General features: G+C 38.1%; 1 protein-coding gene across 1 annotated transcript; it reads left to right on the top strand.

The window, feature by feature from the left end:
* The first annotated feature begins 6808 nt into the window (after positions 1 to 6808).
* Positions 6809 to 24756, top strand: LOC118789410 (ly6/PLAUR domain-containing protein 1-like). The gene is made up of 3 exons (XM_036545823.1): positions 6809 to 6985; positions 10866 to 11000; positions 23213 to 24756. Exons 1-3 carry the CDS (start codon positions 6937 to 6939, stop codon positions 23443 to 23445), a joined length of 417 nt encoding a protein of 138 aa, XP_036401716.1. The 5' UTR covers positions 6809 to 6936; the 3' UTR covers positions 23446 to 24756.
* Positions 24757 to 25300: the final 544 nt, after the last annotated feature.

Raw genomic sequence — 25300 nt, 5'->3', positions numbered from 1 at the left:
CAGAAGAGCATGCTGGGAAGAATGGGGAGAAGATGGCAATATTTGAATGCTGCAACAGTGCTGTATTTCTATCCTTTAAATACATCTCACTGGGGTTTCCTTAGCGTCCTACTGTACAAAATGCTGTACAGTACTGAGTTTCCTAGAACTTTAAATAATATTTGTAGCAACAACAACAACAACATAAAAGCAATAGACATTATCAACTGGTGCCATTTTCCCACGTTTACAAAGTCTGCAATATCACACAAACTATCTCTTCTTTTAGTCTGTCAGTTTACCAATAATGACTTTTATAATTCAATGTAACTGGTGTCTTTGGATGTTGTGCTTGGATTGTTTCTTAATTCTGGCAAAGGTGGTGTAATGGTGAATATGCCCGGGGTGTGAAAGGAGTAGTATTACAACGAGAGACAGAAACACAGTAATGCGATGAGTTTCCATTTAGGCAGTTCTCTTTGCTTCCATTTTAGTTTGCAAGATGAATCCTTTGCAATGAAGTCACAAAATTACCACGACCTGCTCAAATTTGCAGACCCAATACAAATAATTAACAATGCAGAGCTAGAAGAATGATTTTGAGGTGTAACTTTATTGGCCCTTATAATAATATAATTAGAAAACATAACCTTCACCATTGACCATTCACTCATTGAAAAAAATGTGTCATTTTCTAATGATAATGTCACATACAGGTGTAATGAAGAGTTGAAACAGAAACGTTTAATTTTTGCTTGAACATTTTATGTAATTACATATGCTAATTGGGTCACTTAATGAAAATCCTATGCACATGTTATAGATTAATAAATGGTACTGATGCATTCTGTGAGTTTTTTTATGGTGTTACAAACATGTTTAACAACAGCATCCATGGCAGTAGCTCAGGGAAAACATATAACCGACACAATACTAAAATTAATTTTGAATAACCTAACAATTATGAGAATAACTGCATCATCACGTAGGTGTGAGCAATGTAAAATGGTCAACAGATAAACATGAACAGCATTTCTGAACCACTGTAACACCATAGTTAATTATGAAGCCTTTTTTATTGCTGTTGAACACAGTAGTATCACACCAATATTAACATGATTCTTCCCTTGTGGCATATGGGACTCAACATTGTCCAGACATCAGCGTTTCACCATTTGGCCACACTTTCCACTTTAATCAATGTTGTTTCATGGCTTCATGTGATAAGTATTGTTATTAGGCATTGCAGTCATAGGGTCAAAATGGGCATTGCTGACCAGTAACAGAAAAATGCCTCTCAAAACATTCCGTCCTAATTATTCCTTCTCAAATGTTGATTTTGTTTCATGAAAATCTTCCTCATTTGACGTTTGTTTTTGCTCCTTTGAAATGCTTTCCTGTGTGGGAAGTTCTGTAGATATTTTAAGATAAAATGTTTTATTGTTGTGTAGAATCTACCACTGCAGTGCACATCGCATTAACTCAGTATATATTCTGGCCTTCGGGGATATCATGCCAAAAATCCAAGCCATCACAGGTCTTTTTAATGGGTGCTAATCATACGAGTACACTGTGTTACTTTGTTTAAAATTTTCTATGAAACTTTCAATATGTATGGAGAGAGTTGAAGGACAAGTGTATTTTTCTAGCTGTCATGTATTTATAACCACTTTTGTATATGGAAATGTATAGTAGTGTAATTGTATTATTCCTGAATTCTCCTCAGTTGTTCTATTTTAAAGAGAAGCCAATACCAACAGTGTTACTTTGGTAATGATTTGTGCAATTTTGCCTGTAACATTAGACCTCTATGCTATATTTTATGTAATTATGCTATCGGAAAGAAATAAAATTATTTCCATTTTCAAGTTTCAACTTTTAAATCTCCCTGTCTAATCATGACAGCTGTGTGTGTGTGCGTTTTACATAATAAGGCATAATAATGTTCCCTTTCCATGTTTCCACATTGATTGCCCTCTCCAACTCAGATTGATCATGTGAATTCAGAGAATTCATATTCACTCAAAGGAGTTTTCAGAAAATATGATCATGCTGCTTGCATAAAGACTTCAAAACAGCTGTATGTATACACATCCAAGCATTTGTGAGTGAATAAATTATAAACTATACAGTTCAATGGAATATAAAATTTAATAATAATTTAATAAACCTTGTCCTGAGCATAGCTGTTAAAGTGCATGTTAAAAGGCCAGTGCTTCACTGTCTCTACAAGTAAGATCCTCTTTTTCAAGCTAGTGGGAATCCACTTTCCTTTGTCTTCCATGTCTCAATGCATGGGAGTTGTGCATGTTATTGCTGGAGCTTCATTAACATAATTGATATTGATACATGTGTCGCAGTAATGAGGATGACCACACATGAAAAGAGCGGCAAAGGAAGGAACTGCAAATACACTTTTTGATTAACGCATTGTACCCCCATGTACCATGATTCCACAGCCATTTGCAAAACTGGTCTCTTGTCACTTTCTTTTATTTCCTATTTTCTTACATGTCTGATCTCTGGCCTGGAAACAGGCATCACTTTCCACTAAAAGGCAAGGCAATGTCAGGTGGTGTGGTGTGGTGGTTATTAAGGTTTAAGATTTGACTCCTGCGAAGGACACTATTTTGCAACAATGTACTTTACCTGGCTTGCATCATCAGTTTCCTGGTTGCTTAAAACTATGCCTGAGGCCAGATAAAGTTTGATAATAGCATTTGTAGAAATACAACCAAATCTGTGTATTGCTTTAAGGAGTGACAAGCTGTCTGACCTAATGCTTCAAGTATTGGCTTTTTGTCACAATGCAATGTCATTCCCACATTGCCTTTCTGTTGATACAGCATTTGAAAAGATGACAGTTTGAGCATTTAGGAATATGTTAGCTGAGCTTTTCTCAACAAAATGTAATGTCTCAGACAAATAAACATCTCACCATATAACTGCAGTCCTGATCATAGTTTATACTTTGCCACCTCTCTTATTTATTGTATATCCTTTTCAGATGGCTTGCATTTATGTTAACATTCTGAAAGAACCATACGTGAGGCACTTCAAATATCAGTTGCATTATCATATAAAGTGATAGCTTTTTCATTTAAATGATACCTGTTGCCTACGGCTGCAGCTGAATCTGTTTAAAACCAATACAATACCAGAGGACAATCAGCTTTGATCCATAGAGTAAATTGTCCTGTTTTTGAGTGGAGTTGCAATCAGCCTTTTGTCAGAAGCTTGATTATTCCTCAGAGCAGACAAAGGTCCAGGACACTTGCCCTCTGAAGCATCCTGCTGTTAATGCACCATGCATACACAACTGGTACATACCTGGAGGGGCTGAGGTAAACTAAACCTCATAAAGGTAAATATGAAATGTCCCACCTGAGATTTTACGACTCCGCTAATGGTGCCAACAGTTTCAAAGCAGAAACTTTGTGTACTTAGTGTACAAAGAAAGACAGTGTTTTTCTGCTTGAGATCCTTCACCTTTATATCTATTATTCTATGTTATTCTATATTCTATGTTATTCTATATTCCATCTTTTTTATGTGTGAGTTCTCCTCAGTTGATTCTTTGTGTAAACAGCTCCAATGCACACCTGTGTCTGGATCCAGCATGTGTGTAAAGATATTATAAAAAGGAATATCTCGCCATCCTTGCTGGCATATAACTCCTTACAATAGTTTCTTTTTTGTCATTTGTTAATTTGTACTATCATGAGGTGCTGTTACCTAGGAACAAACTAGCTTGCTTACACGTCTTGTAGAGAAGTATTTAGGGCATTGAAGCGTTCAGAATTTAATGTAAACTCCATGGCTTTATTCTGTTTGACACACTTATTCCACATAAATTATCAAGACTTGATTCCAAGACCACCATCCAGCAGAACAGTACCAAAAACTAGCAATGTAGAAACAGCATATTGCTTAATGATAGTAGTTTAGAAATCTGATTCTCACTGAAATATCAAAAGAGAACATCAGCTGCCAAAATGGTGTTCTTGTGAACCAGTATTAACCAGTAGTAACACTTCAAGGTATCCCTGAAGTGTTACTACACAATACCATACCACTGAATTTAATTGGCTGTTCAGAATGTTTTTGCTTTTAAATATGGCATTATTGGTTAAATCAACTTTTTAAAAATATAATTGGTTACCAGTTTATTGACAACAAGCTTTCCCTGTGATAGTAAAGAGTACATGATTATTTGAGGTAATATCCAATGTCTGAGTATGCTACATAGAGAATGTTTATTTCTTGCATATCTTGTATAGGTAATTCATTGCTATTTCTATCAAGAATACACATCTACCTGCTCACTTTTGAATTATGTATCAACTACAACGTGCTAATATGACAGTATAGATAAAACGTTGGTATTATTTTGCAAGAGGCAGCCCTGAGGGACACCAGATACCAAACACATTAGTGTATTTGTTTTGTTTTTATTCATTTTCTTCTCCTGCTCAATAATAATGAGAAATGGAAGCATTGTTCAACGGTGCAGTGCAGTAACATGAATAAAACAAGGAGTCTACCGCAAATTCTCTAGAATAGGGCCCATGCAATAACTTTCTTTAAATAGTTTTGATCGTAATCTGGTCATTGGTTCTACCATAAGCTCATTACTAAAAGTCATGCATTCCGAGACAGGCCTATCAGCAATGCCATCATTAATGGTTATTAATGCATGAATGAATTTAAGAAATGGATGGAAAGAAGCACAATTAATAAAGCTATCATTCTGTAATGAATGTTGCCATTTTCTTAAAAAAAATATAATTAACATCAGAGCTAAACTGCTGTCATCATAACATCAACACATTTGATGGGAATATGACAATACACAAACTGATTCTTTCATCATACCTTCCTATATTATTACAATTGTTTCCCATATTTTAGTCATGGCTACAACAGTTTAACTCCACGCTGACATGATCTGCAAGTCATCCTTCTGCAATTCCTCTACTTTGTGAACAAAGCTGCTTGAATTTGAATTTGAAATTGAATTTGAATTTGAACGGGATTTACTGGCTTTCAGTCAATCAGCATTCCTGAACCAGGGTTTATGGATTTAGTTGTATGCTGTAGCACAGTTTGCTTGGATCTGTGTTTCCTGAATTCTTAATCGTGTGGGTGGGTGACTGTCTGAGGGAAAAAAAATGGTTGGTCGATGAAAGAGACTGAAAATGCACATTTGTAATATTGATCACCCTGGCTTTGTCAGGAATACTTTTGACTTGTTTGATGGAGCAGTGCTTTTAGTTCATCCATCCATTCCTTCAATCATTAATTCATTCATCTAATAATGTTCTTTATTTTTTCACAAGCCATCAGTTATAAAAGACTCATACATGTCATTCATTTTATACAATGAAGTCATGTAAAAGACCTATCACTGATAAGTATGTGAAGCACAAATTTTGTTTCACATTATCAAACAAGGTTGCACGTGTAACTGAGATGCAGTCTGACACATCTTTACACTTCTATTGTAGTTTCTGAAGAGGCTTGTTCCTTAACTTTAGCTCATGTAAGCCATGGATAACAACTCATACAGCCAAGTCTGTGGAGATCATTGAGTCTTTGCCAGAAATTTTCAGATGGCCCTCTGACTTGGCAGTAAATCTTACTAATGGCTTCCAAACTCCTCACCATATCCTCCATCTGTATGTGGTTGTGACACAGGTATTTGATGCTTATAATCCATGTCAGACGTTTCTACATGGTTACGCTTCCAGGTAACCAAAACTTGAACTTACAAAAAACTTGCTCTAATAGATTTAGAAAATTAAAAAAAAAAGGTTTTATGGCCATTTTACAATTTATACAAGCCACTGTATGTGTAAGAATGAAGTATTGTCAATAGACTGAGGGGCAAAGGCTCATAGAGGCTACAAGAAGATATGACATAAATCTTTTAGCCTGCAAATTCCTACGCATTCATTATGCGGTTACTGAAAGCAATTAACTTACTGTGAGCACTACTGTCTTACAAAGCAGGGGATTTATAACAATTAGTCTCTTGATGGGCAATTATGAGAGTATAAATAAAACTAATTAATTCAGCCAGTCAAGAGTGACTTTGAAACATGCTGCGGTTCTTTCTTTGCTTCCAAACGCGCTGAAAGTAAGCAAGGGCAAAGATAATAATGTTACAGAGGGGACCTGATTTATTTGGGAATTTTAAAAACAAACACGCCCATGAATTATAGATCAACTACTTCGTATTTCCGTATGAATCTTCGAAGAAAGTCGGGCGTTTGTAACAAAAACATAAAGCTCACTTACAGTAAAGTAACCAGTCCTAACAAAATCACATAAAAAGGTTCGTGGAGAGTCGACAATTTTGTTTCAGGCTGGGTAGCATACGTCAGAAGACAGTAAGTGTATGGTATATACAGTCACATACAAAAGTTCACAGAACGCGATAATTACGCAATATCCCCTGGGGGAAACGTTTTGTGTTTTGCAAACATTTTGTGTTATGCTTTCTCATTGTTAAGATTTGTGCACTTCTGTATTTTAACACAGGAAAACCAGATTTTATAGAATGTTTAATAATCACTTGCTTTTGCGGCAGCCCATAATTTACGCAAACGTTTCTGACTCACAGCCTACAGTTCGGCAGAGAACAACAATTTCGCTTGAACTATTGAGATGACTACCTTTGCACTCGTGTGAGCTTGGCTCTGTGGCATTGTATGAATTGCGCGCAGGTTCCTGATGATTAGCCTTAGTCACGTGGTCCCCCTTCGTACCTCCGTCTGATGTATTTTAACTTGTACGGTGCCATTCGCTCGCAGTGCCGAAATCACAGGGTTGGGAAACGCACAGCACACAGCATGTACGCTCAAATCTCGATGCCACGGAGATTACCAAGGGTTTTGCTCTCAGAGGAAGTTCGTCAGGTCTGATGTTTCCCCAACAAGCGACACCGGGGAGAGAATGCAGCTTCTCATTTATACAACTTTCTTGGGATTTTTCCTCAGAACAGGTAGGTTAAACTGGGAGAACTGTATTCACTATAGCGGTCATCGTGCGGAATATTGCTGATACAACTTAGGTTAAAAACTGCGGGATAAAACATATTTAGCGTCGTAATGATGTGTATTACACTTCACCATCTTTACAGTCTCCTGGAAGTGTACATTTTTGGGTTTGTCTTAAACTGACTTAAAGTCTATTTCAGTTTATATGTGTAATATATATTTATCGTATGCGCGCGCGCGTCTGTGAAAAACGAATGAATGGAAAAAAATAAAACAACTTAAATTAATGGCTCAGTTGCGACAGCAGTGAAATCTCATGATCAGGCTATAGCCAACGACCTAGGTAGCTTCTAGGTATTCATTGTTGCCTCAATGCATCAACGTAAATTAGTCTAATAAACTGGGGCTATGATTGATGTTGCAATCAGCCTGATATATCCCTAACATTCCATTCCCTTGCTTGCAAGCTGTTGGTAGCCCACTAGCAAGCACTGAAGCAGTTCCCATAGTCGCTGGAAGCAGTTAAGTTGGCTTTTAATTAACTAGCAAGCGGCCGTTTTAGTTGTCCCCACATTAGTCACGTTTTTGTTGTATTGTCAGAGATTGGATCCATGTCTCTATAGCACATATTAGTCAACGCTGCAAAGCGTAAGATATACATGTTAAGATTTATTCAAAGATGTGGTAAATAAAACAATTTATAGAGACGTGTTGGTGAGTTATTATATACATATATATATACTTCTGACAGACCTTTCATGGTTCAGCAAACGTAAATCTGCTTAGAATAAAGCGCTTGCTATTGCCACTGAACATGACATAATTTAATTGATGTATGAAAGCGAATTTTACAAAGACTAAATTATTTTCGTGAATATCTGTATTTGTTTTCAAGGTCAACAATGTTATCGAAACATACCCACAAACTTTTGCGCGGACTGGTAGGCTCTTGCATATTAAAGTTACAGCATCCAGGGAAAGCATTTTAAAAGTGGCTACAATTCCATGCACAGCTTATTTGAATAAGAGCAGACGGTGGGCCTGTTCCCTGCAGGGGTGCAGAACCCCCGGTCAGATTGTTTACTTGTTTGACCCATTTTTATATGCAATACAGTATCTTCACATCCATTACCGTGAATTTACGCACTATAACATTAGTCACATGAAAATATCAACCCCTAACACTACCCAGCATTCCGTCAACCACAGCAATTTCACAACATAAAGAATCTATTCAAACTTGTGAAGGAAATCCATTTCCTCTCCCCGTAATTACAAACTTGAATCGCCCATTAAGACAGCACAATACCTGAAGTAACCGTTTGTGTAACAAGAAATCGAAACCAAAGAAAGCTGACAACGCAGTGCATTATGCAGAAAGTGGGTTAATAGCAGTTCATTAGAGTAGGCGGAGGGGGTATTTCTTTATAGCAGAACATATTGTACACTCATTTAACAATTGATGTCTGGCCAAAAGTGTACCTACATGGAAGGACACAAACAGACAAATCTGCACCTGAAACAAAAAAATGTGACCGTGAAATGGGCATGCTGCCTCTATGACTCAGTCTGAAACAGAAGAGAGACAAGCCCTGGTCTAAAGATGCCAATTAAGTGGTTGAGAGATTTTTAGTTTATACACTACCTAAGGCCTAAAACAGACTGTTTTATGCAGCGAGTAGCGAAGTGTGTTGTAGGAGAAGTGTATTAAAGAGAGCGGTAATGCATTGGTGGAACCTCCCTGCCATGTATGAATGTTTTCTCTGCACTTCCATGGATAGCAGACTCAGTTTCCACATAGCAAATATTCCTGTAAGTTGTCTCAAATAGGGGATTGGTTTAATTTTAAATTTATCAACATTGTTGGTCCTTTTTATTTGAATTTGCAAATTGTAAGCCATAAAACCATTTGTTTAACATAGTCTGTGTCATATACTTTTTGAGTGAATTTGGTGTGGACATGTGTCACGTGGAATGGACATGGTTTGAAAATCACAGCTTTGAAGTGCTTTCAACATTTGTCTGTCACATCAGTCCAAGTCATTGTGGTCATTAGTTGTACATAACATGAGGGTGAGAGTCATTTCTACAAAGGTGGAGAAGAACTGATTTCTGTCATTTACAGTCTTTGTGTATTGAGGTATGTGGTCATGTGCTCTGTGATAGGGGTCTTCTGTGGATACAGTCCTCCTCTTTGGCTTGGGTCAAACTGCCTTCAGGCGCATACGATCTGAGTGTGTCCATCTAAAGCTAATCACTGATCTCATGCCATGAGCCTTCTTCCACATAAAGGAAGAAGGACCTTTTTTAGGATAAACTCTGATCATAATATACCCAATGCAACCCTATGAACTTGCACAACATGCAGGAAGTGACATCTGTTTTACTCCGCAGTGTCATTAACCTTATCTCTACCTGCTCTTGAGCCCTAACCCTAACACTAGCTGACAAATGTGTTTTTGCTAACCCTTGACCTAAACTCTGTATGCACATCTGCCCTTAATATACTATATATATTATATATTATTTGGATGCACCTAAATAGCAGTTGTACAGCACTAACTTACAGTGCTTGCCTGTGTGTGTGTGTGTGTGTGTGTGTGTGTGTGTCGGTGTGAGTTTTAGAATAGTGATGGTACAACCAATACTGCTGAATGATTGGTGAGCCGTAAGGGATGTCTGTCGCGCAATCTTGAAAAGAATGCTATTTTCAGTGCTCTTAGGTATGGTCTGACATCTGATGTCAGTGTATTCTGTAAATTTCTTGTGGAAACAGTAGTAGTGTTTGACTAAAGTGCCTGCAGTTCTTTCCAGCATATGGCTTTTTTTAAACAAATTCGATTTTGATTTTGTTTTGGACCTTGACTTAATTAGAAGTTGATGGTGCTATCAGATGTACAAATGAATGAATAGTAAAGTTCCAATACCTGTCACTGAGAGGTAATGACCTGAAACAACAGTGCTGATGTAAAAAAAATTACTTCCAGTATATGTTGTGTTTTAATTTGTTTGGAAACCATGCAGTACTGCAACATGTCCTCTGGTCTTTATGATTAAATATTATTTGAATTGATTTTGAACCAATTACTTATTATCATAAATATGTATGTGGGCTCAAAAATGTATATATAAAATATCTGGATTTCACTGATGATGCATACATTAGTGAATCGATGGGGATTATCCATTAACATGGGTAAGAAGGGATGGGGTTTTAAGTGATGAGCTAATATATAGTATAAACCATTATTTTAACTGATGCAGTACTATTTTCATGGTTTAATTATTTTTAATGGGGGAAAAGGATGGTGATAACATTCAGTGTTGGTGACGTATTGCCTACCACTGTCTGAGTGCATGTTTCTTAAGACCTTCTCCTTAAAAGCAACGAGATGGTGTTTGTTAGTTGTTCATAAATGCCCTCATTCTCTTTTGTGCTTGTGTGTGTGCATGTCTGTCTCAATAAAGATGACCTATAATTTATTTCAAAATGTCATAAAAATCAATTTGGAACATGTATTTATTTTGCTACCTTCTTCCTTGATATATTACATTTTTAAAGAATCACAAAATGTTTGGAACTACATGAGATTAGCACTTCAACCAGTTGCTGAAATAAAAACAGGAAAAAAAAGTTTAAGCTTGGTTTAATTCAGTTATCAAAGCTGTATACAAAGAACACTGTGGCTAGTTTGAATAGAGGTTTTACTATTGGAAAAGCCTGAAAGCAATTGCTTGAATCATCTGTCTTTCTGGGTTAAGGAAAAATGGCAATGGAGCTGGGTTGACTGCAGGCCTTGATGGCGCATACAAATGAATATAATGAATACAGTGAAATCATATATTTATTAATTTAATTATTGATTTATCCCCTGAATCCGCCAGGTGTTGCTCTGCAGATCCAGTGCTACCAGTGTGAGGAGGTCAAGCACAATGATTGCTCCAGCCCGGAGTTCATCGTCAACTGCACAGTCAACGTGCAGGACATGTGCCAGAAGGAGGTGCTGGTGAGGGAGGACGGTAAGAGAGCCGTGCCCGCGGCCATCTTCTGCCCCCTGCTGGTCAACACAGAAGCACAACATGAAGCCTTAGTTGATTCTGGGGTAGAGGGGGAGGTTAGGTGACCACCCTATGTGTGCCCTGGCTGTCTGGCATGTCTAATTTCAGCCACAACTCTCAGTCTGGCATATGGTCAAGAAAAGGAGAGAGTATGACTAATATACAGCTCATTTCCGTGTAATTAGGGGGATGCGAGTTATGAGTAATAGCTGTGATGTCAAGAGGGGATTCTAATCTTGTCATTCCCTAAAACTGGCGTCATTGGCAGTTTTTAATGTAAGAATGTTCTTGCTCAGATCTGAGCTGTGACTTAAATTAAAAGTTAATCACATGCTAATGAATAGCTTTTAACCAAGCCTCTTGTTTAGATTTTTTTTTATACAGAGTGCCTTTAAATTGATATTTTGAGAGAAATATGTTGAGGTCTAGGTGGAATTAAATGTTCTGTGTGTGATGTGTTCTGCTAGAGTCACCACGAAATCGCTTGGGCTCTCTTAAGTGTTCAGCCCTCCAGTTACATTGCAGCATTTTGAGAAGAGGGGGGTGGTGTTTTGAGTGTAATGTCAGACAGACAACTGGTTTCAGCCTGCCATGTGTACAGCCCATGAGGCAATGACTGACAGGGACAGAAAGAAGTCTTTTATCTGACAACATGCAGTATTAGTTGGTCGTATTTTTTTCCAAGTATCTGATTGGCTTTTTAAAAGGGTCTTCTCCCCCAGATTTTTTTTTTTTTTCCGAGATCAATTCTTTCTTGGGGATGCTGGAGATAAATGGTTAAATGGTTATTTTTGGAGATGGATGGCATGGCTCTGGCAGCTAAGTTATTATCAACTAGATATAAAAATAGAGTGAAACACATTTTGTACTGTACAGTTTCTTGATTGCTAATTATGCTTTCCATGCTTAATCTCTAATGTTATCTCAATTTTTTTTCTTCCATTTTTAGATGTGTTTTGACAGTAAGCTTTAAGTTCAGGTGGATATCAGGGTGAGATACTATTTTACTGTCAAGTTTGAAAATTCGGGAGAAGATATTGTGTATCGGAATACACTCATTCAGCTTTTATTCACTCTTGTGCACCATCACATGTACTGTATGTACAGAAGCTAGGTAGAAAACTGTTCATTCCACAACATTATTCGGAGCTGTAAATGCTTTGTGTTGGCCAGTGGACAGCAGTATATGTGCACAGTAGGACCAGTTCCATTTGAAATGTTAAGAGCATTGGGGAGAATTAATAAGGCACCTCCAGTGTTCAACTAACAGTTAATGGTTTTGTTCATTTGACTATTATTACAACCTCTCTTCTTCTATTTGTATCATTAAAAAGCAATAGGTAATATAGTCAATACATCAATGATTATCTGTGATTTAAGAATCACAATGACCACACAAAATTGTCCAAGGCAGGACTTTAATGGAAATTAATGATAAATTCCTTTGGTTTTAAAACACGTAGTAAATATGTATGATATACTTAAATAGATGAGAGTTTTTGGTCAAGGTCTCATGTGGGCCACCATCTAAAAGTCATTTAACATTGAGAAATATCCCCTTGTTCAAATCAGAATGGGCTCTGCACATATGTCTAACATAATGTCTAAAAAACATCAAAACTCCCAAAACTTAAAGAATAACTATTATTCAGAAGGGTGGCAGTGACAATAATTCAGACACAGTGTCATCCTGAGATTATGTTCTTGAAATGAGAGCCTACTGCCCAGATGTTTCAAGTGTCATATTTTCATACATTAAGTGCTGATGACTGTATTCTCAGTCAAACTGTCGCTCACTTGAAACCATTTCAGCCTTGGGTTATTGTTCAGATGATTGCTTGAAAACGCAGTGCCTGAAAATTGCTGTCGCTTTAGTGTCAAATATCCCTTCTTACGAAGTGTGACATTTCTGTTATAACTCAGCTGTAAGATGCTGTTTATTCTTTACACATTAAAATATATATTAAAACACAGAATGCAGACATAATCACAAGTGTAATAATTCTTCTTCTTATTATTATTATTATTGCATCACACTTGCATTAACAAATGCAATGTATTGTTATGCATCACAAAGTACAAAGATATCCCTAGTTGCACGCACAACACATAGTATAGGCAGTATAAGCAACATTCAAGTGTAAGTAGTTTGATATTGCTGACAGAAACCAAAAATACTCTTCTTCAGTCATTTTCACACCTGAATATAACCTGTCACTTCAGCATTTCTTTGCTGGTGAATCAGTTCAACGATCTGTCCTAATAAGGGACATTTCTGCTGAGCAAATGCATTAAGTGGCACTTGATGAGAAGAGAAATAAATTCAATGATTCTCCCTTAGGAATTAGCTGCCAAATCGGCAAAGCAGTTTGAATAACAAGCAACACTGATGGCTACTGATAAGGAGCAGGGCATTAAAGGTAGGATTTAAGAGAGATGCAATTAAAGGAAGTGCACTTAAAAACTCTTGTAAAACAATTATGACAAATATGTCAGAGACTACATTACTTACCCATTTTGTGCTTCAGCTGGTGGCTGGTGATGCAGTCTGTGGAACATTGCTTCTGTTGCATATGAAGATGAGAAGGTGTCGGCATGCCCAGCTAACAGAAGAAGTTGCTTGTGTGTGCGTGCGTGTGCGTGTGTGTGTGTGTTAGGCTTGGACATTATCTGTTTTTTCATACCTTCATACCTTCCTGACATTTCACAGGGTATATGGTATATGATGGTATTTGTGTAAAAAAATAGTAAAAGCTGAGCTGCTGGTGATAGAAGTCATTGTAGCATGTATGACATTGTCTTGCTATTATTAATAATATTATTAATTAATTATGTTGTTATGTTTTTGCCTGTATGGTTTTCTGGGAAAAAGCTGGTCTGAAGGCATTTTGATTCAAGTTCCTAGTCAAATGTGATGAAGTGTAGGCCTACTGTCAAAGACATGTAGGGGTTCATGTCCTCCGCTGACCACATGTCCGTTGTTAAAGCGTAGTTGCTTGCCTCCAACACAAGCACTTTAACTTCTTCCTGAGCTTTATTGTACAGGTCGGGTATGGCTTTTTGAGAGAAATATTTTCTTCAAGGCAGCTCATATTGAGGGTCCAGCGTTTTGACCATCTCACGGAAAGCCTTTTTCTCTATGGTGTGAAAGGATACCATATCTTTTGCTGTGTATCTTGCTACTGCCTCTGTGCACGTTTTCCATTTTTGGCTATCCTTTTTTTTACTTTGTTGATTTAGCAAAAGCACCTGCTATGGCTGGTTGATGTAGGCTCGTCATGGGTTTAATGGCTGTGGCTCAAGAGCCTGCGGCTGGGGTATTCAGATTCAGTTGTGCAGCAGTTAAAGGGTGATGCACTTTGAGGTGTGAATGGAGGTTTGACGTGTTACCCTCTTTAGCCACAACTCTCTTGAGGCAAATAGTGCACACAACTTCGTCCGGAATGGCTGGTTTACCTTTATCATTGGGACGAAACCCAAAATACTCTCAAACAGGGGCAGATGCATTTTTTCTTTGACTAGTCCTGTAACGTTATCCCCACCACTTGCAGTCGCCATCTCTCTCACCAGTAGACTGACCTCTGGTGGTGCGTGCTGTGCACTACAATACATCTCCTCAATACAGCATCTCCATATCAGTTTAATAGAAAGAGGAGCGTCTGTTATTTTTGACGATATTGAAAATCATACCTTTGCGATTTCTAAATACCCTGGTATACTGTAATACCTTGATAGGCCATTCATAAAATTGGAGTAATTACTTAAACGGAAAAGTGGTGGACCATTATGAGTTAATTTGAAACTGCTTCACGTTATGCAGTTCATGCAGAGAACATGCACCTGAAAGTGGCTTTTGTTGTAGGTGGGGTGCGGAGTCTGTGGGTGGCCAGTGTTCTCCTAAAATGTGCTGCTCATTGCATATGTCAAAATGTATGCCTGCTTTAGAAAAACTTGGTGTTTTACACCGATTACTGTTTATGCATATGATGTCACAATGCATAACATCAGGTTGGATTCACAGATCTCCTTGTTGAGATCCCAGCAGTTCTCTACAAAAATATTAGAGAATAACATTTGTTCATGTACAAGCATGTTCTTCCTCACATATGTAATCATCCCTCTCTTAGATGCAGGCAATGTACTATGAAAGTTATTTTTCATTTCTACTTCTCATTACTAAAAAATAATGAAAAATCTTGAAAAATATTAGAAAATAGTTCAAACTTGCTGAAATGCATCACTGAAAGTTAATGAAAAAGTCCACAGCGAATGTGAATATAAGTATGTCACAAGCCAGCCACTACAGAGGCTGGGGAAAGTTAAACAGGAAATTTCATTGCACTCTGTGAGGAAAACCAAAACAAATTCTAGCTGCACATATTGAGAAGTGGAAACTTGTTGCAATTTGGTAAATATTCCACTGTTTTCATTCCACTACCATTACAGAAGCGATATTTGTAAACCAAATAAAAGGTTTTTCTTGTAAACCAATAAAAGTTCATGGAATAGAAAAAATGTGAAAGAAGTTTGAATGTGAAAATGAATTATCATTTCAGCTTTTATGTTTGTCTTTTCTTGAACTGTGGTTTTCTTTAATGAGGATGGGAAACAGAAAAAAAAAACAAGAACAGCTCCATACAATAATTCTACTAATTTTCTGGTAAGAGAAAACACAATATTAGCGATACTTTTTTAGCGACATTTTAGCGATGTCATTGGCTAAAGCCACTCTGTTTTTTAGATATTGTATGGTAACTACAAAAGTTGAGTGCCATAGTGGTTAAGGAACTGGCCTGTAATCCAAGCTCTTCGCTTATGTTGTTTAATTTACTTAGCTGCTTACTAAATACCCTGCTCTATTATAATTATAATTATATTGTAATTATATCATTATAATTTCATGAAAAGAATATAAACATTAGAGGTTACAAGGAACTGTGTGACTTTTGAGAATAATTTGAGCTATGGTAAAGGCAAATATAGATACTATGTTTAGTAGCATTTAAATTTAAATAAGTGTTTAAATTAATGAAAGAATTATACAGTAGTTATTTATAGAAAAGAAAATGATGCATTGCTACAAACATCAGTGGCATTTTCAATATTGGGTGTAGCAGGGTGTGCCAAGGGACAGAGTTTGCGTGATGAGTTTTCACACTTCTATGTCTGCGGTGCCAAGGGTAAGATGAGTAAATGTTCTCAAATTTTAGTTCTACTTGTTGGCAGGATATTGTGCACTGAGACACTGATAATGTAAATGTCAATAAAGGTCCCAAACTTTAGGCTGATTATACAATGAACAAAAAATGTAAAAGAATTGTGTATTTTATTTAAACCATATTGGGTGTGACTGGGAAGGCCAGGGACCGAGATTATTAAAAACATTTTGCACAAATTTTAACATCCATGAATGCAAAATATACCAAAATGTGAAACGCATGAGTGGAAGCTGGAAAGTTATTGATGAGTGAAAAGACATATTTGTTGGAATATTGGATGTGGTCTTGAATGCTTAACTGTGTAATAATACCAGATGTGCTAAATTTCAGTGGTATGATGACGCTGTCAAGAGTAATGCAAAGCAATAAATGGGAAGGAGGAAAAGGCACCAAAAACAATCATTATTAATGATACACTGGCAGTAAAAGGTATCATTTCTTAAACAATTTTGACATGCATTGTCATAAATTGTAATAAAGTCAGGTATACTTTGTAAGAATTAAGGCACTGTGGAGATAAAGAGATTTAAAATTCAGAATGCAATCATGCATGTGAAAAACAGGGACCATGATTTAATTAATAAAACTGATTTATGTCCTGAAAAAAAAAATCATCCCTGCAAAGTTCATATGGAATTGAGATTGATATTTTTTATGTTTTCATATTAGGATATCGTAATTTATCAAATACCTGTCATATTAGGATTCTTATTGTTTATATTTGCATCTACATTGTAAAGCACTGTGTTTTTGTTGTAACTTGACAGCCAAAGTACAGTGTTCAGAGGAATCGCACATTTGAGGTAACTAACTGTAGGAAAATATCCACTTTGTAACTTATTTTGAGCCGTTGAAGTGCAATATGAAATTGGACAATAAAAAGTATTGTTCTAGTAAGCGGCAATACAGCAAAGAAGAGGGGAGGCGAAGCAGAGTTCCAAAATGTGCTCTGAGGGTTGGACAAAGATATATAAAAGGCATATAAAAGAAATAAGGGCAACAGGTACAGAATAAAAATACTTAATTACCATCATAGCATCTTTTGAGAATTTGTGATTGAGAAAATTGTAGTCATTAGTTGCATAGAAATGTTCACCTTCAGTGAACAGTGGTGCATATAGCCAACTCTGTCTACAGTCTGAAATATTGAAGCTTTCATAGCTAGTGTATGTGTATTTCTGTCACACAGAGCATTACTTCATTAGGGAAAGGAAAATATTTTGTATCGAATAAGTGCTTTTGGCAGTTGGATAAATAAAATGATGAACAATGATGAGATGAGATGATGAGAATGGATCATAATAAATATGCAAAACTGAAATAATCCCTGTACTAGAGAAAAGTGGTACTGACATAAAATGTCAGTTGAAAATTTTGGCCACCAAACATTTCTAGGAGTGTCTTTAGAGCATTTGTGGTAACCAGGCATACCTTATTTTAAAGTCACAACAAGTCCAAAAGTTGTTCCAGGTGAGCAGTCATGCCAGTTTTTCTTACATTCTTTTTTTTTTCAGTGTGTGTCTGCTGATTTGCATGCTTGCCTCTTTGCACACTGAACGGGAGAAAACAAGCATATTGAATATACTGTGGGGGCCATGCCCCTTGGTAGCAAGCAAGTTGGGCTGTCCACACAAATTAGAAAGTATTCCTTCTGTCTGAGACATAACCACGTCAGAAATCTCAGATGATTCAACATGAATTTAGTCCTTAATTATGCAATACTTTTAGATTTAATGTGATATGCGTCTGTGTGTACACGCTTCACTATTTAGTTTATTTACAGCAAAACATATTGGATGAAAATAATGAACTTGTACATTACCACAATATTATTTGTGATATGAACCATTAGCATAATGTTTGTTTGTTTTCTTACTGATATATTAAGGCGTTAGTTGCAGCATGTAATTTCCGAATCCAAAACAAAAAGCTAGCTTTGCATTTTAACGTGTCCCAGGAGTGACGTCCAATGTACAACAGAATGAAGATATTTATTCTTTTTGTAACATTTCTACAGATGCTTGCACCATGAGCAACATTCACATTTTAACCAATTTTTAACAAGTATCACTTCTTAAAGCATTCAGAGGTTTATGGCAAAATCATTATCAGTTGATACAACCTCAGCTAAAAAGCATTATTAAAGGTAATAATGATAAACAAAATGAGAATAAGCAAATAACATGGTAATGAGGAGTAGGAAGAGTATCAAGAGCCATGGTTAGACCCTGATTAAATAAGGATGTATCAAAGGGGTTGTGACTGCTACTGTATAAATTCAAAATTAGATGGGAAAAAAAGATGAGTATATAAGTTAGTCTGGGGATACTTTATACTAGTTCAGGGGTCTGTGCAGTTTCATACTGTACCAGTTTGCTACTAATACCTGGCTGTATAGTAGTGAAACAGCTTTAGCATAAGGCATTTTGGCTTCATGTTGTTGAATGTATGTATATGGTTAAATGTCAAGCATTGCCCTGAAGAAGCTTTTGCATTTTGGACTTTTTTATTTTTAGTGTTGATTAATAGCTGAAGAGTGGAGCTCCTGTGGAGCCCTTCACATATACATTGTGGGAGGCTGGAGGGGGAAAAAGTTACACAGAAAACCCCACTAATTCAGTGTCTGACACTGTGACTGTGGCTGTATTTATTTACCTTTGATTTGAAAATACAAAATGGCCTACCTAGTGAGCCTTTTTCACTCTCTCCAGTGGTGACCAAACAAGATGATGTGCTCTGTGGAGCCACCCTAATGAAGGTGGTTATTGAAGTTCCAAATGAAGATTTGGGAGAAGAATTTTCAGACAGTCCCTACACAATTAAGCAAACCCAGACAAACCAGTCTCCTCCATGACTATATAAATCCCATGTACCACTTTCTTTCCATATCACCTGTTCACAGCATCCCTCCCCCACCCAATCTCCTCTTTTCTTTTCCCTGTTTTTGATGCCCAAATGGGAGCTCAACAACCCAAGCATGTGGCCAGGTGCAATCCCTTCGTTAGACTCCAAGCCAAATATAAATACCGCTATACCCACACTAGTTGCAACCTTTATGCTTTGATTGTATAGAAATGATCTCTTTACCTCTCTTTAAATGAGGTTTGTGTCTGGAACCTGCCATTCCTACCAGATAATCTTTTCTCCATGCAGTACATGTACTTTTTTTGTCCTTCACTATTTGTCCGGTCTGTTTTTTCTTGAACAGGTGGCATGTTCATCGTCTGACATGTAGCGCAAATTGGCTTGCACCTATTGGGTGCTATTTGGTAATTGTTGCCATCGTAGGAATCAGTGGCCTGCTTCAAAGTCAGTGTTCACCATGGAAACCAAAGTGGGTCATAATAAGCAGCATTTTCTGAATGTGTCATTAATTTATCTTAGTTAGTTTCTCCATGGCTCAGTTGGTTTGATTGAAATTCACAACACTTGTGATTTAAGGTCCTGTTCTGACAGGGATCAAAAAGGCCATGGACCTAGAGACATTTAGAGATGTCTGTGAAATATCAGAAATTTTGATTCCTAGAGTAAAATGTTAGCCAGAAAACAATGAAATCATAATCTCTTTTTTCACTTCAAATGCTACTGAAAATGGTAAAGTAGATGGCTTGCTGTATTTCTGCTATTTGCCTCCGATTGCCTGCCAGTAGGACCAGGAGTTAAAGTGGGATTTGGCAGGTGGGGGAACCCTAAGATCCGGTGTAGTGGTGTGGCGGGGAAAACTGACTCACCTCAAAATAACTCCCACATTGATTTGTACTGTGAACGATGGACTTGTTTTCTTTGTGGACAGGCTATGTGTAGTAATGTACTTTCTAACTGGGAAATACTCATCCCAATTTGAGGGCACTTTATGCTCATCATGTTAGCAGCCGGACCAATGGCGGAGCATTGACACTGACATTAACTTCAGAAGGCAGCGGTGTCAGAGAGAAACTGTCTTTTAGAATGCAAGTAAGTAACTTGTAACTAAGAAGATTTTAAACCAGGTTAATGCCCATTAGGTTAATGCCTATTTACCATTAACCTAATTGAGCATTAACAGAAAAAATGAGTTGCAACACACATTGGCAAGCTTGCCAATATTTCTGAGTCCTTTATGAAAATACTGATACATTCCAAACCCATATGACTGTTTTGATGTCAGTACATGGAGTATATGAAGTATGAAAAAAGTGTTTTGAGCCCTACAGGGCCAGAGTTCTATACCTGGGAGCTTTGGGGTTTATGCACATCCAGTCTTTAGTTATGAATTTATGAAACTAGGCAAACAGTACAGCCTTGCATGGTATGATTCACCCTACACAGCACAACTCTGCTGGAGAGCATCACTCTCAGTAATAAGGTTATGGAGCAAAACATTGAAGAAAGAGGTCCTTATTGCCCTGACAATTAGTAGACAGAAGTATTGTTGCTACTGTCAGCTCGAATTGTAGTCGTCAGAAGCTGTAATTGCCTGTCTGTTATCAGCGTTGGGAAGCAGCGGAAGGCATTGTTTTGCTTTATCTACTGTCACAGTCTCACACAGCCCCACCTGAAGAAATGGAAGTGGCTATTACTAAACAAGCTTGTGTGCTTCAGTAGTATTGTGAGCTTCATCAATGCATTATTGTAGTTAGGCATTGGAATTAGCTCTCTACTAAATATATGGGATAAATGTTTGCCTGTGTTACCAGCCATCTGTGACTCTCTCAATCTGTGACTCAGATTGAGCTACAACATATGTCAATGAACACAACATGTGATAAAACAGCAACGTAAACACGCCTGCTACATAATATGTATTGTGTAAGTTTAGCTTGAGCTTGCTAATGTCAGTATGTTTGTGGTGTGGAAATTTCCAACTGTGAAAGAGAGCAATTTGAAGACAACTCTTAGCTTCAGCAGTGCTCCCGAGTGAATTAGCCCACAAGGTGATCATCTCAAGTGCTGAGCCAGATGGCACCCACTTCTTTGTGGTACACTGTGTGACTTTTTGAAAAGTAGTCATTGGCTGCTTGCAAATATGTTGGAGGATTGCATTCCACCCAGCGCAGGGGTAGCAGTGTTATGAGCGTAATTTGCAATTGGGGATTCTAAAACAGGGTTGCATGAAGTGGAACAAGTAGTAAAGAAATCATAGATTGAAATGTTTTCTCTTCAAAAAGAGAAGGAGAGGGCTTAAAATGTTGTCCTGTTTGTGGAGCTACTTTAGTATAAAAAGTCTGTATACAGTAGACAGGGTTACATGCCCCTCCCCTCTCTGTGTCTTTGAGATGGCCTGAGTGCAGGTGGAGTCATTGTGCTGCTGATCAGCGCTAACGAGCCAATTGGTCGCACCTGTGCCAGCCTGTTTAAAAAGGAGCATTCTTTTGCCTGCAGGAGAGGGTCACCCAAGAGAGACTCCCAGAGATGGGTGCTCCCCAGCAAGTGGTCTGTGGTTTTTTTTCCTCCCCAGTTAATTGAATTTTTTTTTCCTCCTCAATGTTTTGGGCTTCCCTGCAAGATGTGAGTGATCCTTCTGTCTAGCATAGTGTAGATAGAAAGTGTAGGCTAGGAAGTGGTCCGGAAGACACTGTTTTTTGAACGGGAGAGAGGTAAGGATTCACACGACATTTAGACCAGCTTAGCCTAGCTCTCACATCTTGGCCCTCCTACTCAGGGAAACCCGTAAGTTTTTTTTTTTTTTTTTTCTGTGACGGCTTCTTACGTTGGGCCCACGTTAGGCCCATGGGCTGTAACAACAGTAAAACGTCTTTGTATTACTTACTACTACTTTTAATGTAATGCGTAAATGCACTTGCTAACAAAGGGGTGCTCTACTTGGGTGGTCTTGGTCATGGTGTAAACGTAGTATTATAATGATGATGATTCTTCTGTCTGAATGATTACAGTAAGAACTCATTTTAGAAATGACTGCGGTGAAAACCAGCATATGCTGGCCCACTTTCTATCGCGTGTTGTGTTAATGCTGTGGAGGTGGACTCTAACACATCTGCAATCAAGCAGCTGTTTAAACATTTTAAACACTATGTACTTGTCTGATTAAACGATTGATATCATATCTAGTTAAAGGTTCGGGGAAAAAGACAAATGTTGTGGAACCCTGGCTTGCAGCTTCAGTTCCGTTTAGCACAAGACGGCTCAATACTGGTCCTGGAGGGCTGCAATCCACCATTTCCCTTTTAAACATCTGACACTCTGAATTGGGGATGAAAGCTAAATTGGCTCAATCAAGACAGTGATTAAGACTGATATATATATATATATATATATATTTTTTTTTTTCATCAGTTGGGGCAGATGCTTTCCTGGAATGAAAGCCCACAGACATTAAGGCCTTTTTAACACTGAAACTAAGTACAGTTACGGGGCCCCCTTTCTATACTTGGTATGGTGATGACAGACAGTACAGTTACGAAAAGTAGCTACAACTGTACTAGATATTCTTGCTAGAAGCAGGTAGTGAGACTTCAACACCAGTTAGTATGCAAATGAGTATGAGTTTATATGTGGATCCAATAGCGGTAGTGGTCTATTGGTATTGAACAATCCCTTCCTGTGTAGAAATTCAGGTGCATCGTACATTAAATGAAATTAACATATTCTGTCTTCAGTGGAGTTTTTCATTGTCTACAGAGAGCAAACTTCAATGCAGTTGGTTTACGTCTCGCACTTGTACAGCTCACGTGATGCTCACAATGTGAGAATTCTGTTCCCTGTAGAATCTCACACTACCCTAAAATATGGAAGCCAGTTCTTTTTCTCATTCACACGGATGGCATCCTCGTTCAACACTAGCCAGTGGGTATGAATATTCATACAACAATTGGCTACTGTTGTACAGTGTACAGTAGTTATTCTGTCCTAGAATGTTGGTGAACATGTCCCTCTGATACTGGTGCTGCGTAGCCTACATCTAGCATGGTCCATCTCCAACCTTAACACCCTAAAGCCCTGTGTATCTAATTCCAGGTGTGCACTACCGCAAGTCCTGTGCCTCGTCGGGGGCCTGCCTCATCGCCTCGTCCGGCTACCAGCAGTTCTGCACAGGGAAGCTGCACTCTGTCTGCATCAGCTGCTGCAACACGCCCCTCTGCAACGGGCCGCGACAGAAGAAGCGCCCCATCCCATCATCGGCGGCGGCCAACCGATTCCTCACCTTCCTGGGCTTGCTCCTTACTTTGCCGCCCGCTCTTCACCCATAGAGACCGCACCGTGGTCTCTTTGGGGTTTTGTTACGGAGATGCTGTGTGTTGAGGATGGAGCGTACATGTACTTTGACCTTTCGCATTTTTTATTCATTCGCTCTGATGTTATTTTTAGCTTTGCTGTTCCCATGCATGTACAAAGCCTCAATGCAGCTCATGTTTCAGCACTGTACAACTAAATTCCATGTCAGACTTTAGCTCAGAGGGGAAAAAGGAGTTCACATAAAAAGATGGCCTTGTGATGAACAGCATACTGACAGGTGTTGAGCAACATTTTGAGTACATGCTGGGAACTTTGAAAAGCCACATTTGCGCCTTTGTATGGCAGTGATGATTTCAGGGAAGTTTCTGCTGTCATTCCGTTGGTGACACTGTTTGACAGGAACACCATGGGGAAGGGGTTTTCAAGAGACTGCAGTAGGAAAGATATAATAATGATAAAATCAACACAGCACTTGCAGGACACTTATATTGGTTCATCACAATGAGTTTTATTTAGCAAAAAGTAAAAAAAAAAAAAAAGAGTAAATATAAAGCCAGAAACATAACTATTTGTATTTTAACATTGTGGCTCCAGTTTAGTGACATCTTATAGTAGGTCTAGCTTTGTGTAGCAACATGGAGGATAAGATTACTGTATTTGACAAGGTTGAAAATTTCATGCGGCTATTTACTGTGAGAAGGTTGGTCTGCTCATAGAATTTTTTGTTACTCACAATCCCCTTGACTTTGCTTAAGTGACAAGTTTGAAATCCGGTGTCTCACTGAATTTTGCTGTGTGTCCACTAGAATAAGAGTTTAAATGGGAAGACTATGACTGGAAAATAAACTTTTTATTGTTTTTACAAAGACACTTTTTTCAGATTGTGCTAAATTTTTGTAAACGTGAGCAGTGTTGCTATTATTACAACATTTCACCGGGGAGTGCTAAAAACGAATACATCACTGGTTATTGCACTAGCATAAAAAGCTTTGAAAGCATTTTTAGCATTATAATGTATGTCCAGTGTGCTTTATTATGTTTTTCAAACGATCCTTCAGCACTGGAGGGAGAAGGATAATGACCAGCTCATGAAATTTTTTGCACTGAGTAGTTTGAATAGGTTATTCATGTCAAGCTCGAAGGGCACCAATGGTTGCTCTGTGTCCTTGAAATGATCATTTTTCCTATATAGCCTGTAACCTTCACAGGATCTTTATAAATCAGTAAATGCCTGTTGCCCCAAATACAAGGCTTGCTGAAATGCTACCCATGCCTTTTTTTTTTCTCCCCAATTTGGAAGGGCCAATTCCCTGAATTCTGGAATGTCCAATTTGTCATCATTGATGTTTGGTCCCATTGCACAACCCCCACTGTCAATCCGGGAGAGCGTGGACAAGCACGTGCCCTCCTCCGACACACGTGATGTCAGCTGCTGCTTCTTTTCACACTGTGGTCCACAAGCCAAGCTAGCACAGAGATGAGTGGAAGGAAGACATTTCGTATGCAGCTTTGGCACGTGGACCGCAGGCGCACCATCGACCAGCAGGGGTCGCTGTTGCTAATGGGACCGAAGCCCCTGCAGACGTACCCATTGGCGGAATGAAGCCAATGTGTTTCGCCTGTGAGCTCCCGGTCACTGTCGGCTAGTGACACGGTCGGGTTCAAACCCGGGCCGTAGCACTCAGTCTACACTCAGAATGAGTGCTTTTACCGACTGAGCCACTCGGGAGCCCTACCCATGCCTTACCCATGGTGTTATGGTTAAATTTATGTCATGTTTAATTATACAGTACATGTGTGCTATAAAGAATGGCAGCAGTTGGCACTTCCACTTGGAGAAGTTTTGTCTTTTTTTTATTTTTGCAAAAT

This window comes from Megalops cyprinoides, chromosome 14 (genome assembly GCF_013368585.1).
Source record: "Megalops cyprinoides isolate fMegCyp1 chromosome 14, fMegCyp1.pri, whole genome shotgun sequence".
NCBI classification, from domain to species: Eukaryota; Metazoa; Chordata; class Actinopteri; order Elopiformes; family Megalopidae; genus Megalops; species Megalops cyprinoides.
This window is presented reverse-complemented; position numbering and strand designations above follow the sequence as displayed.

What these genes read in the sequence shown, in the direction of transcription:
- LOC118789410 (XM_036545823.1), top strand. Translation starts at nt 6,937, where the DNA reads ATGCAGCTTCTCATTTATACAACTTTCTTGGGATTTTTCCTCAGAACA. An exon ending in GGGATTTTTCCTCAGAACAG is followed by an intron (nt 6,986 to 10,865) that starts GTAGGTTAAACT and finishes TGAATCCGCCAG; the next exon opens with GTGTTGCTCTGCAGATCCAG. An exon ending in GGTGCTGGTGAGGGAGGACG is followed by an intron (nt 11,001 to 23,212) that starts GTAAGAGAGCCG and finishes ATCTAATTCCAG; the next exon opens with GTGTGCACTACCGCAAGTCC.